The sequence below is a fragment of the Dermacentor albipictus genome, chromosome 3 (genome assembly GCF_038994185.2).
Source record: "Dermacentor albipictus isolate Rhodes 1998 colony chromosome 3, USDA_Dalb.pri_finalv2, whole genome shotgun sequence".
NCBI classification, from domain to species: Eukaryota; Metazoa; Arthropoda; class Arachnida; order Ixodida; family Ixodidae; genus Dermacentor; species Dermacentor albipictus.
Window position 1 is genome coordinate 61,003,430 of NC_091823.1, and position 13,548 is coordinate 61,016,977.

The window sequence follows — 13,548 nt, forward strand, 5'->3', positions numbered from 1 at the left end:
GTTAGCTGACAGGCTGGACGGTGCTGACACCACGGGGTGGACTTGCAAGCCTCCTCCGGGTGCGTGCAACTGTTTGCCTGTACTGATCCTTTCTCTCTGCGTCCATCGATGCGGCTGATGCTTCAATCTGAGGTTGGCAGCAGCGGTCCTTGCTTCCCTTAACTCTCTCTCTCTCTCTCTCTCTCTCTCTCTCTGTGCGCTTGGTACGTTTATTGCTGCTCTTCTTCACATTGGCCAAGGATTGCAGGCTGAGATTGGGAAAGCAATAAAGCTGTCGATTCTGAGCGGAGCGCGCCCTCGGAATAATTTGCGGCGGGGACAAGACAACGCAATACGAGTCAGCGATGGCGGCGGTTCGCGTAGAAGCGGGCAAGAGGCCACCGACGAAAGGCTGACAGGCAGTTATTTACGCAGCGATGATGAGAACCGATTATAAAATGGCCGTTTCGTACAACGCCAATTTGGTTGTGTAGTCGTAGAACCGAGCGAGAGCGCCAAAGACAACTAGCGGTCAATACTTAATAAGAAAAAAAAAACGGGGAGAAGGTCTAAGCAGCGCCAGGGTCGAAGTACATCTGTCTGGCTATCACGACGTCCAGCCGCGAGACCGTCTCTCAGTACGGCCGTGCTCCTGACTAGCTCAACGAGTGCATTCCTGTTTTTCCTATATGACAACCTCCTATACAGTCGTTTCTGACACAAAATAATGGCTTTGATACATGATGATTGCATACCCCCGCCACTCTGGCATCATTATATGTGTGGAAGGTAGAAATTGCCAGCGAGGATGCCTGCATTCTTTCGAAACGTAGCGCCGAAACATGTCTACTTTATTGCAGCATAGTTCTTTTATATTGTAGAAACGTAGAAAAGCTGTGCTGGAGACGAATTCGGGTAGAGCAATATACTGCATCACAAGCGCCTGCTCACGAATACAATTTTCTGAGACTGCATTAGCCTGCAAGGTGAGAAATTGGCTGAGGCTTAGCTCAGCTAACCCTGGATGCAAAGCGAAAGCTTGGTTTAGCCTGGTTAAGTCTTGGTTTCACTTGGTTAAGCTTTGATTTAGCTGTAATTATTATGCTTAGGCATACAATCATCGTTAAGCAAGGTATGACGGCTGTGCCTAGGTCGGTGGCTAGACATGACTGTGATTAAGCTTGGGTAGACACGCATCGTTCGGCGGTGCGACGTCTGTTGTGCCACAGGGAAAGCGCATGTGCTATACATGCAAACAGACGCCACGAACATGCGTAACGTCGCAGCACAAAGGGACAGTGCGTGAATGCTTTCGCTACGTTGATCTCGATGGTGCGACGCCTGTTGGATTGCGGACCCTCTCTAGTGAAGCAGCTCGCCGGGCGATATCCGCGGGGTGGTCAGACGCCGCTTGCCTCAAATCCTCCCGCTCCCGCGCAACGCTCAGAGAAGACTTCTTACACCGTGGAGAGGACGGCCCGGCATCGCTCTCACCCATGTCCAAGCTCGCACTAACTAGGCGAGCCCGGCGCTCTTAGCCAGGCGCGCAGCGAGTCACGTGGTCAGGCGGTAACCCAGCTACGGAAAGCGCATGCGCCAAGCCGGCGGTGAAGCTCGGCGCGGCGAGTCACGTGATGCGTTTCCAAGGCTACAGCGCAGCTGCTGTCAAATGAAGGTCAAATTGCGGGCGACGGTGAAACTCAGCTCGACGCGGTTAGTAAAGCTTTCGCTTTAAAAGGAAACGTTCAATGGGACCCACGGGATGTGTTATAGAGGCTCATCACGGGGAGAAGGATGGACTTCATCTGTTTAAGAAGGGAGCAAGACGTCCTGAAGACATATTCAATGACTTATCTGCGTCGTTCTGCATAGAGAGGGCTGAAAATTTTCAAGGTAATAATAATATTTGGGGTTTTACGTGCCAAAACCACTTTCTGATTATGAGGCGCGCCATAGTGGAGAACTCCGGAAATTTTGACCACCTGGGGTTCTTTAACGTGCACCTAAATCTAAGCACACGGGTGTTTTCGCATTTCGCCCCCATCGAAATGCGGCCGCCGTGGCCGGGATTCGATCCCGCGACCTTGTGCTTAACAGCCCAACACCATAGCCACTGAGCAACCACGGCGGGTAATTTTCAAGGTAAGGAATTAAATAGGAAATGAAAGACCAAACAGTCGCACTTCTCTTTTTCTGCCCATTGCCAATGGAAATATCATTAGGTGACATAAAAACAATAAAGGGGACTTGTAACCAACGCTGTATGTAGCCGAATCATCGACGTCGGGTGGCTGCCTTAGCGTATGCCAGCGACTCGCTTGAGCCCATGAAGCCTCTGTGACGATGACGCCGCAACGTGATCGACAACGCGGCGCCAGAGTAGCTTGTGGTCCAAGATAATGCCAAGAAATCGCACGTTAGTAACTTGTCGAATCTTGTACCCATTGAAATTCAGCTATACCACCCAGCTCTGATGTCACCCTCAGATAGTCAATACCAGCGCTTGGAAACTATACACAGAAAAGGTCTTCGCCTATGCTTAGGAGTCCCTCAGCTGGCATAGAACCAAAAAAAAAAGAAGAAAGCGCTCTACGAAGCTGAATCACTACCTCTGCGACTTCACGCTTCCCAGACTCTCATGAACCAACTACTATGTCTGAGTGAGTCTTCGCCAGGCAAAGCCATCTTATGACGTGTAGGCAACAGGCCGCGCTCACATTTTTATGCAGTGCTGAACACGCTTCGAGACATAGGGTTACGCTGCTCGAGACAAAGAGAAAATAATATACCCATCCTGCAAATTCGAGAATATAACATGCAATTAAGTGTACCACGATTGCAGTCGAAGAGGTGCATTCCAGCTGCAGAAGTCAAGTCACTAGTTCTGGAACATTTGAACACGACTTACTCGAATCACATTCAAATAAACACAGATGGCTCTGTCAAAGTAGACGAAGATCGCCGCGCAGTTGGATTTTATATTCCCTCTCTGAGATGTGCGTGGTCTGGCCGTCTCGACTGTACAGCTTTGTCGACAATCGCTGAAAACGTGGCAATAGCTGCTGCTCTGCGCAAACTAAAGACATTGAATCCATGAAATGTGGTCCTCCTTACGGACTCAAAGGACGCGTTGCAACAACTATACCGTGGCCTACCCTCCATCAAGTTCCCACGCAAATCACCAGCCCTCGGGAAAGAACTCGGCAACAAAGGTTTCACGGTATTGTTTCAATGAATTCCATCCCACATTAGCATTATTGGCAACGAAAAAATTGATGCTCTTACATACGCAGTGCTCCATCATCCTCCCAAAGTCAAGGGTCCAAAGAGCAATCAAGTTAAGAAATCTGACATTCGAAATTCCTTAGGGTCACTTTGGGTTCCACCACATATACCATGCGTAACCAAGAGATTTCGTCAAGAGGAAGCCTCACTTCTACATCGAATAAGGACAGGATCTGCTAGTACACCAGCATGATTGTTTAAGACGGGGCGCACCAATTCTACTATATGTACGACAAAAGGCGAGACAGGAGACATTGAATACTTTCTGTGGTCGTGCCCAAAATTCCGAGACGAAAGAGACGCTCTCCTGAAAAATCTGCAACAGACGTCCCTTCCACATACGTGCCTGCAACACCTGCCGAAGGATAGAAAGTTGGGCGAGTTGGTACGCTAACATATTCTTGGATTGTAGCGAGAAGTGACACACACAGACTGGAAGAAGACTCGTCTCGTTTTCTTCTAGTCTGTGTGTGTGTCACATGGCGCTACAATCAAAGAATATGTTCCCCGAAGAACTTATAGACTGCAAATAAACTTCCCGTCTCCTCATCGGATGTTTCAGAGAGACTTGTCTGATGGACATGTGGTGAAACACCACAGTGATGTTATAAGAGAGGCTCGGGCGGAGCAATTGATGGCCTTAATCACCAGGCTAAACACCACTTAAACACCACCACCACCAATAAAGTGGAGAGAATGCTAATGCTCAAGACCAGAAAAATCAAAAACAGAAGACAGTTCTGATATTGCGCAGACTTCAGTAGCTATACATCATAAAGGTCTCAATAGTAATCATTCTGTAAGGACGATAACGAACGTGCACACCCCGGGGCAGCAGCATCGGCAGCATCAAGCGCGCAGCAGAAGCTCGAGCTCGGGGACTGTGCTCGATGCATCGTAGAACCGGTGGTCGCTACGAACCCCAATAAACCTCCTTTATAATTCCATTAATTATTTGCATCAACATCATTATTATGATCGACATCAGCATGACGTTTGTTTACGTGAACACAGCGCGAACTGGTCCGCTCAGAATTCGAGCTCGGAGAGCGCGATGCCACAGCGTTTGCATGCACTTGCTCCTATACGACAGAAATCGCAATCGAGACTGTATAACAGAGAGTACTAACAGCTTGTTAGGTTCTTCACAGCTGGCCGCGCACAGCCTGCCCAACCCCTCCGCATTTGCATGCACCTTTTAAATAGGTTGCGCTGTATTAAGCTACACTATTCATGCCGTGTCCATGCCCATGCCCAGTTGAAATCAGGAAAAAGAAATGGGCATGGGCAGGCCATGTAATGAGGAAGGAAGGTAACCGGTGGTCATTAAGGGTTACGGACTGGACTCCAAGAGAATGTAAGCGTAGTAGGGGGCGGCAGAAAGTTAGGTGGACGGATGAGATTAAGAAGTTTGTAGGGACAACATGGCCACAATTAACACATGACCGGGGTAGTTAGCAAAGTATGGGAGAGGCCTTTGTCCTGCAGTGGGCGTAGCCAGGCTGATGATGATGATGATGATTCATGCAGTCGGGATGGCGTACGACCTTATGCTATATAGCTGACCATGACCGGCTTGCATTTACATGTATAGCCCATTGCTCCAGCTTTAGGAATATAAACACTAGCACTTTTCAAAGCAGTTCAATCGCAGTCCAATGTTGGGAAAGGTTTGTCCCGCTGCAAGTTGTCCTCCCTATGATCATAGGATGTCAGGTATAATCGCGAGAAACGCACGCCGCATACCGCGTGCGCTAAGCCATCCTCTAGCGGAGAAAATCAGTCTAACTCCAAATAGCGCCATTCTTGCGGATCTGGAACGATGGTCAGTAGGCCACTTCATGAAGAAAGAGGGATACGAAATAATTGTACTGTGGTCAAGCCACCACAAGCGCGTACCGCCTACTCGGCCATCCCTCTCGCCTAATAAGACGCGCTCAAATAGGACAAGAATCCTGACACGAACATCAGATGCCATTTTCTTTTCCAGAGAACAGAAAATCGTATCGCCGTGCTCCGAACAGGCCCCGTTCGCCCGCAGGCGTGGCATAGAGCAAAACGCGCGTGGCGCGCTGACGGACTTGACAGCAGCGCGAGCCAATTACGCCGCTTCATCTTTCCTTCATTATTTTCGAGCTTCACAATGGCAGCCATAATTAGAGCCCCGGCGCACACGCGGCCTCCGCTACGGGCTGCCGAGCTCCTCCGAGCGCGGCCGTCACCGAACGGCCGTGTCATTAAGGCGTGCACATTGTGCGCCCGGCTCGCACAATAAGGCGCGTAATTAGAGGAGTAATTATACGTCTAAAAGAGTCACATTTCCTTATTTTGTAAAAACAAAACGAGCCCCCCGTCCTCCCCTTTCCGCTACCCCACCTCCGTGCCCCCCCGTGCTGCCCTGCGAGGGCAGAGGACAAGCACTGAATGCGACGTGAGCGCGTCGCGTCCGGCGGTGCGCCCTTGTTTCTTTCTTTTCTTTTCTTGGCACTATTCTATCACTCTTTATTGTTTTACTATTTTGTTTCTTTTGTCTCTGTGGGCAGGGCCGTTCGTTTGCGCCGTTTCACTGCTGAAGCTTTCGCCCGCATCTCTTGACAAAGCAATTTCACTGGCGCGCGCACGCGACGAAAATAACGAGGCGGGGCGGCGCGCGAGCTGCTTTCTCCCTATCTTGCGGCGGCCGTCACTTTACCCTCTTTTGTTCCGACTTGACGCGGGAATCCCAAACCAGCAGCACCGGCTCTCTTTTCTTGTCCCTTCCATACTCCGCCGTTTCTTTTACCCACCTTCTGTCACTCCGCCTGCAGAATGCTCGGAGCCCGTGAAGGAGCTGGTCGTCACCGTGTTTCAGCACCCTGAACCCAAAGGCCTCGCACGCAGGCACGCAAACGAGCCACAAATGTGCTGGAAGAAACAAACGCGCACGCAGGCACGCTTCTCACCAAAAATGCATAAACGCGCGACAACTGCCCCCCCCCCCACCCTCCCTCCCCCTCCTTCTTTCTCTCTCTCTCTCTAGCTATCTCTCGCTCTCTTTCGCTCGCTCTCTCTCTTTCTCTCCCACACACATACACACACACATTCCCACTTACGCACACACGTACTTTTTTATTAGACACGCATGTGCGCGCACACTGGTTCACCCACATATAGTCACACATGCTATCTTTCCTTCTCTCACACACAGGCACACACACGTTCGCGCACATACTCCTTGCCGCGCCATCCCCGCCTTCATTGCTCGGACCGAGATTCCCCACTTTCGTTTGCCAAGAAGAGTTCATATGGTCCCGCACGTCATCGTGGCGTGCGTGGTGGTGACGCGAGGCATTGTTTTCCCGGACAGACCCGGTCGGACTTGCACAATCGCGACTTGATTGGATTCCTGGCGCCTCCGGACCCGTCGTCGTGCCGGCGCGCGCCGTTGTCGGGACAACAAAACAGAGCTCGGCCGGCCGCCGTGTTACCTCCTGCACCTTGGCCCTTCCCTGCCGCCGCCCACCCCCCCGTCCTGCCGTCGCCTCTCTCGAGCCATTGTTCCCGAGCGACGCCCACCCCCTCTTCCCCCTGTGTCGCGCAGTGTGCCGTGTCTTTCTCTCGCTCTTACTCCGAGGCGCGCGACTTCCTTTGCTGCGAATTGAGTGGCTTCTCGGAGCGAAAGGTGACACACGCAGGAAGGTCTTAATTTCCGCCTTGCCGGTGTGGCGCGGAGACGTCTAATTTATTCCTGCCTATTCTATCCATTCCTTTCCTGTGTGATTGCCGTCATTGTTTTGCTCGTGATCGCCCATCTTCAGGTGGCGCACCTCTAATTTCTTTGCTTCCTTGCGTGCAGGCAAAGAAACGGCTCCGAAAACCAGGGGGAAAATAATTAGTGCACGACGGTACCCACGGCACAATAGTAGCTCGATGTCTCAGGGCGGCTTTACAAGCCCTCGCCGAAATAGCAGTTCGCTGAGAAGGGATCTCGTATCATTTGATACGCCGCCATCAGTATCGTAGTAATTGTGGTCATAGAGTTGGATTCACATGTACAAGAAAGACGACAGGACGTGTGCTGACTATCAACTGATTTTATATTAGTGGAGCACGGGTACATATACCGGCAGAACGAGAAGTTATCGCACGCGCAAGCCAACGTTTTCCAGATAGGCAATTTCTCATCTGCTCAGTGTAATCGATGGGTCGCTGATGCTGTTAACATACTCTTTTGCAATCAAGCTTGTCGCTATAATTTCTCGCGTATCCTTATTCGTATTTCTATGCATGATGGATCCATTCTTAAACAGTGGTTTACGCCCGCAATCGTCACAGTGCACGGACCCATGCCTATCTCGATAACAGTTCAGTTTTTGCTTATGCTCCCTGAACCTGTCACTGAGGCATCTACCTGTCTGCCTTATGCACACTTTCCCGTACGAGAAAAGGACGCGATATACGACACTTTGTGCGCAGTGCGCAAACGGCGGCTGGTGATTCTTCGCTCATCCTCCGCCAGTCTTTCTAAACGGATCGGTGGCCTTACATATATGCTTGATAGCTTTTGCGGAGCTGAAAATACGACGTGCACTTTCATTTTTTAGGGCCACGTTCTTTAAACAATGTGATACCCCATGCATGTAAGGTATAACCAGCTTCTTTCTGCTTTCATGAATGCGCTTACACGTGCCACCTGGTTCCCTTAGTTCTCTTTTTTTTTTCAGTGCATTTTCCGTTACTGACTAAAGTACGTAAACACGGCACTCCGCTTCCAGCCGCCGCTCTTTCTGTCTCAGAAACCTTCCAGGCATCCGGTAGGGGCATGATCTGCGGATCGCATTCACAAAACATAGGCTCGCATCACCAGCTTTGAATGTGACGAGGCATGCGGAAGCAGCATTTTTTTTTCCCCCGAGTGTAACATTCCCAACAACAATGATTGGCGATCAAAATTAATTTGATGTATAAATACCGGATGGCGTTATTATAAGTAACTCATGCGTAATCACTAGATTGTAAGACATTCATTAAACATGGCAACCACGTCATTCACTATTTTAGTGTTATTCGAATTGAATTCATACAGTACTAAGTAGTCGTCCACATACTTGAAGTTTCTTAAAATCTTTAGCGTCACGAGTTTTTTTTTATTTTTAATGTCTGTCATGGCGGGCGAGGAAGGGGCTATGCATGACCCGATACAAACGCCTTCCTTCTGAAGATAGATGAGCCCATCACATTCAACATAGGTTGACCTTAGGTAAAAAGCTAGAAGCTCTAGGAACCCGCTGGATGAAATGCCTGTTTGCAAGTTTGGAACTCGATTACGCCATGGGCATCTGTGCAAGTTTCATTACATCGCAATAGGGCAGTTTGAGGCGTGGAGTAGCACAAATCGTTAACGATGGTAGAGCAGGCTCACATTGCTTTCTTTTGATTGTTCCTTAGGTACTCCACTACCTCATTTGAGCTTCTCACCAGGAAAGGGGCGTCAGTTCGGAACAGGCTAAGCTTAACTTGCAGAAACCTTGCTAGCGCATTCTGCCATGCACTTCTTTCGAAAGCAATCACTCCGAATGGCCTTTCTAATTTGTGAGTCTTCACAGAAAACATGGCTTTTAAATGAAGGTCCACACTATTTACAAAACATTTCGCAATTTGGGAAAGGTTAAATATAGAGCAGAACCTTCTTACTTCCGCTTTGACTTTCTGCAGCGAGACCTTTTCGAGAAATTGCTATTGAGAAATTGCTATATGAAAAATTGCCTGTCAAATGTTGGCTTGCACGTGCGATTATTTCTACTTGTTTTGTCGGTATGTACCAAATGTGTATGTAAGTAATATGCTTTTCTGAAATAAAATCAGTTAATAGTTAGCACACGTCCTGTCATCTTTCTTGTCCGTATGAATCCAGCGCTGTGACCTCAATTAAAGCAACGAACCAACTAGTCTAAAAATCTTCACTCTAGCAGTATAGAGATTTGGCTTCATTTGTCAGTCGCCCTCGTTTCTTTATCAGATGGCATTTTAGTGAACCACGGCATTGGTGCGCCTTGACTTAGGCACGCCGGATATTATATCCGAAGCAAGTGAGTGATGGTTACGAACCAAGATTTAGCGGCACAGGCTGTGTGAGTATACCATCTGATCTCTCACCTGACCATCCGGCTTGAAGGTGCGGTGACATAACTAAAACGTAGCTGAAGAGTCTTCATTTACTGCAACGCCTGTCAGTAGTGGAGATGGAGAGAAGAAGGAAACGATAAAGTCAGGTTAGTTAGGCAGAGCAAGAACTCGTGTCTGCAACCCTACGCTAGATTAGACAAGTGAAGTACGAACCTTCGCTTCTAAGGGAGCGTATCCTGCTTTGCCACTAATGCAGAAACTGGTTCTTTTTACAGCGAGGCTGTTAGCCTCTAGTTGGTAGCAATTTTTCGCGTCTGTCAGAAAAAAGAACATAAGAAGAAGGAGAATTGAGAAAAAGTGCATATCTTCTGTGGAATCAAGCATACAACACATAGTTCAGTGCTCATTTCAATGAAGGAAAGCCAAAACAAGCGTCAAAACCGCATGATGGATGATAAGGCACCTGTGAAAAATGCACGTTCATTCTCCCTGCATGTGTTTTCCGCTAAAGATTATGGTTGCATAAACTGCTTCGGTGGGAAAGGGACAACATCAGCATACGAATAAGTGAGGGACGTCGCTAAACTTCATATAGACTATTTTACCTAAGGCAGCTGGGCGCCGCCATATGCATCATACTAGCGCCACCTGTCGGCTTTCACCGGAAGCGTCATTGCCGCGCCATGCTGGGCTGTTAACTGCGCCGGCAGTGCCTTTTGGCAACGTGTTCGTATGAGGTGTGCCGACGTTTGTGTCTGTGAATTCCTGCGGAATTTTTGTTAGCGCGTTACACACGCATCTTTCTGCTCGCGAAGTCTTCATCGCTGCTAGCAAATGGCCACAGTGGCCACAACGAACAGAAGCACGCAACCAGGAGCCAGCGGGCCCATCACATTGTCGGCTGGGGATACGATCGACATCGGTGAGTGTGTGCGCTCAACTCGCAATGTTTTGCGCGTCAATTTCGCGTAGAATAAACAATGCATGCTGTCTTTCATCGTTCGCTGTGTCCGTGATCGCGCAGCCAGCAATTACATACAGGTGCGTCTGTGAGTTGTACTTTGAACGGGAGTGTTAGCAGCAGCTGTCAGCTCGCACGTTTGTGGCGGCGCGGACACCGCATCTTCCCATCGCTCGCTATCCTGCTATGAACGATATCTTATCGCATGACTGGTCTGTAACCAAGCTGCTTAGGATCGCTTCGCGGCGGTGTCCTACCGAAATCTTCGCTCTCTGTCGCAAGTGCTTTCCGCTCAGACATGTGCGGAACGACGCAGTTTGTACTGATCTGCGATCGCGGAAAGCCGTCTATCAGTCCTAATAATCCGCCCGCATCACTGGCGTGCTACGAAGCCTCATCTCGCGTAATAAATGGAAACGATGTGGGAACGAAGCGATATCTACCGTCTCAGAAAAACGAGCACTCCGCGGTAGCGCAGTGGCTATGGTGTTGCGCTGTTGGACTTAAGGCCGGCCGCAGCGTCCACTGCCGTGCGTTGTGTTCACACTAAAGGAGCCGAGCTGGTCAAAGTAATCTGGAGTACCCCACTACAAACAGCATTTAATGTTTTAATGAAGGGAATGTAGGGACGTTGCAGTCTGAGCCACGGGCATGACAATGTCGCCTCCAAGTGCATCTCCCAGTTTTTTTTAAAATTAATTTATGGGGTTTTACGTGCCAAAACCACTCTGATTATTCTGATTATGAGGCACGCCGTAGTGGAGGACTCCGGAAATTTCGACCACCCGGGTTTCTTTAACGTGCACCTAAATCTAAGTACACGGGTGTTTTCGCATTCCGCCCCCATGGAAATGCGGCCGCCGTGGCCGGGATTCGAACCCGCGACCTCATGCTCAGCAGCCTAACACCATAGCCACTGAGCAACCACGGCGGGTTATCTCGCAGTTTAACACATATGCGATCGATGATCTGTATTCTTCCATCGCATGTTCCCATTCTATTTGATAACCCACCCTGGTGGCGTAGCGCGTTGCGCCATGGCGTTGCGCTACTAAGCCCGGGGACGCTTGATCAATTCTCGGCCGCGGCGGCCGCATTTCGATGGGGGTGAAATGCTAAAATGCCCGTGTACTGTGCATCGGGTGCACGTTAAACAAACCCAAGTGGTCAAAATTAATCCTGAGTCGTTCTCTACTGCGTGCCTTGCAATTAAATCGTGGTTTTGGCACGTAAACCCTCAGAATATAATTTTTAATCATTGTATTTGTTGCTGCAGTATATGTAAATATTGTGCGCAAGGAAGCTTGATTAGTTATTCTTACAGCGTTCTAGTTTTAGCCTGCTTATTCACTCACTGATTGATGTCACCTATTTTTCAGATGGAGTGACTTACGTGCACCCAATGTTTGTCAACAGCTGGGTGGACGATGTCAAGGCATGGCCAAGTGTGTCTAGTGCCCACATTGTGTGCTACCTCATCAAGAGCAAGGCGTGTGACCTCAAAGAAGCTGAGGCATACAAAAGCCTAGACTCCTACAATTTTGTACAGAGTGGCTGGGTGGGCCAGGTGCTTTGTCACAATGTTAACGCAGACTTAGTGTACCTCAAGGCGGATGTTCGACCATCGCAGGCCATAAATCAAAAGCCTTGGACAGCATGGGCTTGCGTAAGGCACACCGGACAGGTGATCACTGCTGGTTGCTCGTGTATGGCTGGGAAAGCAAGGGTTTGCAGCCATGTTGGTGCAATACTGTGGAAAGTCGATATGGCTGTGGCCTCGGGAATGACCGGCACATCATGTACTGACCGAACAGCTCAGTGGAACAGGGGAACAAAGAGGAATGTGGAACCTGTCCTGCTTGAAGATATGGACTTTAAGCTGCAAAAACGAACTGTGGACTCCGAAAACAAGGCCCCAAAACCCACACGAAAGTTTCATCACTTCGGAAATGATGTAGAGCTGATGAACCACATTGGGAGGAAACCATTTTCAGATCTCTTCAACATTCCTGGTGAGGGCACATTTCTTCCAACATGAAATGAGTGCAGTTGTGTTAAGTGAAATGCCTTAAAATTACAGCGGCGGTTGTTCCTTTGAAACCCTACATTTTTTTTTGCCACGTATGGCATCAGTATGTTTTTTGGCATCGACACGCATACGTTAGGAGACTGACGGGTTATTTGTTGCCATTTATTTAACATAATGGTAATGCAGATTGCGATAGGTGTTGGTGCCTGTCAAATACAGTAGATATCATGTTTGGTTATTGCACATCATTATATATACAAGTGGTGTTAGCCGGCAGTGCAGTGTGAATTGTGTGTAATTGCTTTATATCTTGCAGGTACCTTGCTTCATAGTACATTGAATGCGGCTGCTTGGGACCCACGTGCTACTGATCTGCCAAGCCAGCCTCGCCACTCACATGCAGACCCTTCGGAACTCCCAAAAGGCTGCGACCCTTGCAGAGTATTTTATCAAAAGTTTGTTGTGCTTTCGAATGAAGGACGGGCTTCCCTTGAATTTGCCACTAGGGAACAGGGGTGCCCGCTATGGCGCATGGCCAGGCGCCTTCGCATAACTGCATCAAATGTGAAGCGGGTTCCTAAAAGGGAAAGCACTGATCCTTCGAAAGCTGTTTCTGCGCTTTCAAATTCAGGCTTTACCGGTAATGCTGCCACAAAGCATGGGCTGAAGTATGAAGCCATTGCAAGAGTAGCATTTACGAGGAAGACTGGTTTGGCTGTAGCGCAGTCGGGTATGGTAGTGAGCAGTACACATCCTTGGCTGTCTGCAAGCCCTGATGGCATCTGTGCTGATGATGCTCTAGTTGAGATCAAGTGTCCCACAGTTTCAGATTGCACGGTATTAATTGAAAAGGGAAAATATGATGTTAAGCTTGTGAATGGGGAACCTATGCTTTGTCCAGGTGGCAAAAATGGTTACTATGACCAAGTGCAGTTTACCATGTTTTGCTGTGGCAAAAGCACCTGCTATTTTTATGTGTGGTCGGCTGAAAGTGATGTCATTGTAAATGTGCCTATTGACACACGGTACATTGAACAGAACTTGAAGAGGCTCAAAACATTCTACTTTTTGCATCTCCTGCCTCACCTTGAGGACCTACATTATAAGAAAAAGCTGGCTATGTGCAAAAAGTATGACGAGATTTGCAATTTGTGATGAGCAAGTGAAATTTTATTTGTTCATAATGTCT

At 48.8% G+C, this 13,548-nt stretch overlaps 1 protein-coding gene across 1 annotated transcript; it reads left to right on the forward strand.

Moving 5' to 3' along the window:
* Positions 1–10,164: 10,164 nt before the first annotated feature.
* Positions 10,165–13,514, forward strand: LOC135898709 (uncharacterized). Its single transcript, XM_065427809.2, has 3 exons — positions 10,165–10,291; positions 11,710–12,342; positions 12,676–13,514. The coding sequence occupies exons 1-3, from the start codon at positions 10,204–10,206 to the stop codon at positions 13,512–13,514; spliced, it is 1,560 nt and encodes a 519-aa protein (XP_065283881.2). The 5' UTR covers positions 10,165–10,203.
* Positions 13,515–13,548: the final 34 nt, after the last annotated feature.